Source organism: Micromesistius poutassou (genome assembly GCF_964030765.1).
Source record: "Micromesistius poutassou genome assembly, contig: SCAFFOLD_5839, whole genome shotgun sequence".
Classification (NCBI taxonomy): domain Eukaryota; kingdom Metazoa; phylum Chordata; class Actinopteri; order Gadiformes; family Gadidae; genus Micromesistius; species Micromesistius poutassou.
The window spans coordinates 1-5,000 of record NW_028178026.1 but is presented as its reverse complement, the minus strand read 5'-3'; the positions used below and the strand labels follow the sequence as shown (position 1 = coordinate 5,000).

Below are 5,000 nucleotides of genomic sequence, written 5' to 3'. Positions count from 1 at the left end.
ACAGCCGCCCAGAGGAGCTGACCTTCAGCTGCCTGGGAGTCAACCAGGCTGGACACCTGGAGCACCAGGACCGGCCCGGCAGGTGAGCCCCGTCCTACTGACACTAGCCCTGGTCTGCTACTGTCTCTACTGTAACCCTGACCTGGACCCTTCTGCCAGCCCCATCAGCTCCTTCTCCTGGGGCGACCTGGAGGAGGGGAGGGTCAGCTTCGTCCACACGGGGGCCCCCACGGCCAGGCTGGCCCTCAGGGTCAGCGACGGAGAGAAGGTACGTCACCCATCACCACTAACCACTAACCACTAACCACTGACTGGAGGGTAAGATAAGGTTACTAAGGCAAGGGGATTAAACCCAGAACCTTTCAGCTGGGAGTTAAACCCTTAACCACTAGGATGTCCTGGAACCTAACAGGTATCTTCCCAATTGTTTTTTTTATTTGATTTACTTTTCCAGTAAGATCTGGCAACCTAAACTATCTCTAATAACCAAGATTTTCCCGCCCCCATTTCATAAACCTGAGATATTCTGGCTCACTTGAACCTCCTCCTCCTCCTCCTCCCCCTCCTCCCCCCCTCCTCCTCCTCCTCCTCCTCCTCCCCCTCCTCCTCCTCCTCCTCCTCCTCCCCCTCCTCCTCCCCCCCCTCCTCCCCCCCCTCCTCCCCCTCCTCCTCCTCCTCCTCCCCCTCCTCCTCCCCCTCCTCCCCCCTCCTCCTCCTCCTCCTCCTCCTCCTCCTCCCCCTCCTCCCACCTCCTCCTCCCTCCTCCTCCTCCTCCCCCTCCTCCTCCCTCCTCCTCCTCCTCCCCCTCCTCCTCCTCCTCCTCCTCCTCCCCCTCCTCCTCTTCCTCCCCCTCCTCCTCCTCCTCCTCCTCCTCCTCCCTCATCCCTCCTCCTCCCACCTTCTCCTCCTCCTCCTCCTCCTCCTCTCACCTTCTCCTCCTCCTCCCCCTCCTCCTCCTCCCTCCTCCTCCTCCCCCTCCTCCTCCTCCTCCCCCTCCTCCTCCTCCTCCTCCTCCTCCTCCTCCCCCTCCTCCTCCTCCTCCTCCTCCTCCCCCTCCTCCTCCTCCTCCTCCCCCTCCTCCCCCTCCTCCTCCTCCTCCTCCCTCCCCCTCCTCCTCCTCCTCCTCCTTCTCCCCCTCCTCCCCTTCCTCCTCCTCCCCCCCCCTCCTCCTCCCCCTCCTCCTCCTCCTCCTCCTCCTCCCTCCTCCTCCTCCTCCTCCTCCCCCTCCTCCCCCTCCCCCCCCTCCTCCTCCTCCTCCCCCTCCTCCTCCCCCTCCCCCTCCTCCTCCTCCTCCTCCTCCTCCTCCTCCTCCTCCTCCACCTCCTCCTCCTCCTCCTCCTCCTCCTCCTCCTCCTCCTCCCTCCTCCTCCCCTCCTCCTCCCCCTCCCCCTCCTCCTCCTCCTCCTCCTCCTCCTCCCCCTCCTCCTCCTCCTCCCCCTCCTCCTCCCTCCTCCCCCTCCTCCTCCCCCTCCTCCTCCTCCTCCTCCTCCCCCTCCTCCTCCTCCTCCTCCTCCCTCCTCCTCCCTCCCCCTCCTCCTCCCCCTCCTCCTCCTCCTCCTCCTCCTCCTCCTCCTCCTCCCCCTCCCCCTCCTCCTCCTCCTCCTCCTCCCCCTCCTCCTCCTCCTCCTCCCCCTCCTCCTCCTCCTCCTCCCCCTCCTCCTCCTCCTCCTCCTCCTCCTCCAGGTGAGTAACACGGTGGTGCTGAGGGTGATGGCGGTGTCCCTGCAGCACCGGCTGGTCAACAACACGGGGCTGGAGGTGGAGCAGGGCGGCAGCGCCCTCATCACCGCCCGCCACCTGGCCGTGCAGCTCAGTGCGGCGCCCCGTGCGGGGGTGCAGCTCAGCGCGGCGCCCCAGGGGGTGGAGGTCCGCTACGACGTGACGGAGCCGCCTCTCTACGGCCAGCTGCAGCGCCTCCAGTCCAGCGGCGAGTGGACGCCCACCGCCTCCTTCTCCCAGAGGCTGGTGGAGAAGGAGCGCCTGCGCTACGTCAGCACGCAGCGCGGCCTGCAGGCCCAGCGCAACGCCACCGACCGCTTCACCTGCAACGTCACCGTGGGCTGGGCGGCCGCCGGCGCCCGGGAGGTGGTCACCGTCTCCGTAGCCATACGCTGGATCCAGTTCAAGGTCACGCGGAGCCGGATGGAGGTGGCGGGGGCGCAGAGCGCCGTGCTGACCCCGGAGGACCTCCACGCCGTCTCCAGGGGCGTGCGGCTGCAGGAGGACCAGCTGTTCTTCAGGCTCCTGGCGCCGCCCAAGAAAGGTGTGCTGCTGTTGAACGGGCAGGTCCTCCAGACCAACGCCACCTTCAGCCAGAAGGACGTCAGCGGCGGCCTGCTGAGCTACAGGCTGCTGGCGCGGCCCGAGGACGGCAGAGACGCCTTCAGCTTCCAGGTGTTCTCAGAGCAGGCCGCCTCCGGGCCCCTCCCCTTCAGGCTCAGCCTCAGGGCGGCGCCGGGCGTGGCTCTGGTGAACCGCGGGCTGTCTGTCAGCGAGGGCGCCAGCGGCCTCATCACCATGGAGACGCTCTTCACCCACACGCCGGGCGACCGGCCGGTCCGCTACGAGGTCACCAGCGGCCCGGCGCACGGCCGCCTCCGGCGGATCAACGCGTCCCACCCCGCGGCCGCCGAGGACGACGCCGACGTGGACGCCTTCACCAACCAGGACCTGGCGGCGCGCCGGCTGCTCTACGTCCACGACGACAGCGAGACGCGGAGCGACGCCTTCGTGTTCCGCCTCCACGGCGACGGGCCGCGGCGGCGCGGGGCGCCGGCCCTCCACGCCTTCAACATCACGGTGCAGCCCGTCAACGACCAGCGGCCCGTCAGGGTGGTGGACAGAGTGTTCCACGTGGCGCGCCACGGCCACAGGCTGCTGACGCCGGCCGTCCTGCGTTTCCACGACGACGACTCGGACTTTGACGACGGGCGGCTGGTGTACACGCGGCGCGGCGTCCCCATGGGGGAGCTGGTCTCCTCCAACGACACGGCCCACAGCCTGTACCAGTTCACCCAGTACGACCTCCAGCAGGTAACCTCACAGTACCAGTTCACCCAGTACGACCTCCAGCAGGTAACCACACAGTACCAGTTCACCCAGTACGACCTCCAGCAGGTAACCTCACAGTACCAGTTCACCCAGTACCACCTCCAGCAGGTAACCACACAGTACCAGTTCACCCAGTACCACCTCCAGCACGTAACCACACAGTACCAGTTCACCAGTACCACCTCCAGCAGGTAACCACCACTTAGGCCCATGTCCCAATTCTCTCCCTAACCCTAGATTTGAGCCCTAACTCTACATTTTGCACGTTCCGTGAAGGGGTAGGCTTAGGGTTAGGGTTAGGGTGAAGGGGTAGGGTTAGGGTTAGGGTTAAGGGGTAGGGGTAGGGTTAGGGTTAGGGTTAGGGTGAAGGGGTAGGGGTAGGGTGAAGGGGTAGGGTTAGGTTTAGGGTTAGGGTTAGGGTTAGGGGGAAGGGGTAGGGTTAGGGTGAAGGGGTAGGGTTAGGGTTAGGGGGTAGGGGTAGGGTTAGGGTGAAGGGGTAGGGGTAGGGTTAGGGTGAAGGGGTAGGGTTAGGGTTAGGGTGAAGGGGTAGGGGTAGGGGTAGGGTTAGGGTTAGGGTTAGGGTGAAGGGGTAGGGGTAGGGTTAGGGTGAAGGGGTAGGGTTAGGGTTAGGGTTAGGGTGAAGGGGTAGGGGTAGGGTTAGGGTTAGGGTTAGGGTGAAGGGGTAGGGTATCCCAATACTTAAGGGAGCAAGGGGGAGTGCTGTTTTTCCCTTAAAATCATCCCTCAAACACTAGCCAGCTCGGGAGCGGACTAGCAGCTAAGGGCAATCAAAGCAAGTGTCAATCAAGGGGACTGGGCTCATAGACTAATGATGTGTTGGCCCTGGACATTATAATAATGATCTAGTGTTATTTATAGTGTTATTTATCTCTACATAACACTAGACATTATAATAATGATCTAGTGTTATTTATAGTGTTATTTATCTCTACTCTTGTGTTTTCTCCCTGTGCTCATCTGTAGAACAAGGTTCTGTTCGTCCATCGTGGAGTGAGTTTTGGTCGTTTCGTTCTGTTTGTTACGGACGGAAAACACTACGTCTCAACTCTGCTGGAGGTAACCATGAATATATAATATAATAATATAATAATATATAATATAATAATATAATGATATAGAAATATCTCCAATTATTACAGTTTGAAAACGGACTCAAAGCACAAGCACTGACATAAACACTGAGACCATCAGCTACACAACACACACTACACACAATACACAACACACACTACACACAATACACAACACACACTACACACAATACACAACACACACTACACGCAATACACTTAGGAACAGGGCTAGGACACTTAGGAACAGGGCTAGGACACTTGGGAACAGGGCTAGGACACTTAGGAACAGGGCTAGGACACTTAGGAACAGGGCTAGGACACTTAGGAACAGGGCTAGGACACTTAGGAACAGGGCTAGGACACTTAGGAACAGGGCTAGGACACTTAGGAACAGGGCTAGGACACTTAGGAACAGGGCTAGGACACTTAGGAACAGGGCTAGGACACTTAGGAACAGGGCTAGGACACTTAGGAACAGGGCTAGGACACTAGGAACAGGGCTAGGACACTTAGGAACAGGGCTAGGACACTTAGGAACAGGGCTAGGACACTTAGGAACAGGGCTAGGACACTTAGGAACAGGGCTAGGACACTTAGGAACAGGGCTAGGACCTTTGAGAAGGGGCTATGCAGCTATCTGTGCTGTGCTGACGTGTTTCCTCGGGGGGGGGGGGGGGGGGGCAGCTGGCTGTGCTGTAGTGACGTGTTTCCTCTCGGGGGGGTCAGGTGGCTGTGCTGACGTGTTTCCTCGGGGGGGGGGCAGCTGGCTGTGCTGTAGTGACGTGTTCTCTCGGGGGGGGGTCAGGTGGCTGTGCTGTGCTGACGTGTTTCCTCTCGGGGGGGGGTCAGGTGAAG

General features: G+C 61.2%; 1 protein-coding gene across 1 annotated transcript in view; it reads left to right on the top strand.

The window, feature by feature from the left end:
- The window catches only part of LOC311374855 (chondroitin sulfate proteoglycan 4-like), a gene marked incomplete at both ends in the record, with an annotated part of 12,590 nt that extends 8,462 nt beyond the window's left edge, over window positions 1-4,128 (top strand). The window contains 4 exon segments of the mRNA XM_084490606.1: window positions 1-82; window positions 160-268; window positions 1,684-3,033; window positions 4,036-4,128. The exon segment at window positions 1-82 is cut by the window's left edge and continues 52 nt beyond it. Coding sequence (XP_084346732.1) covers window positions 1-82; window positions 160-268; window positions 1,684-3,033; window positions 4,036-4,128 — 1,634 coding nt within the window.
- Between the last annotated feature and the right edge of the window lie 872 nt (window positions 4,129-5,000).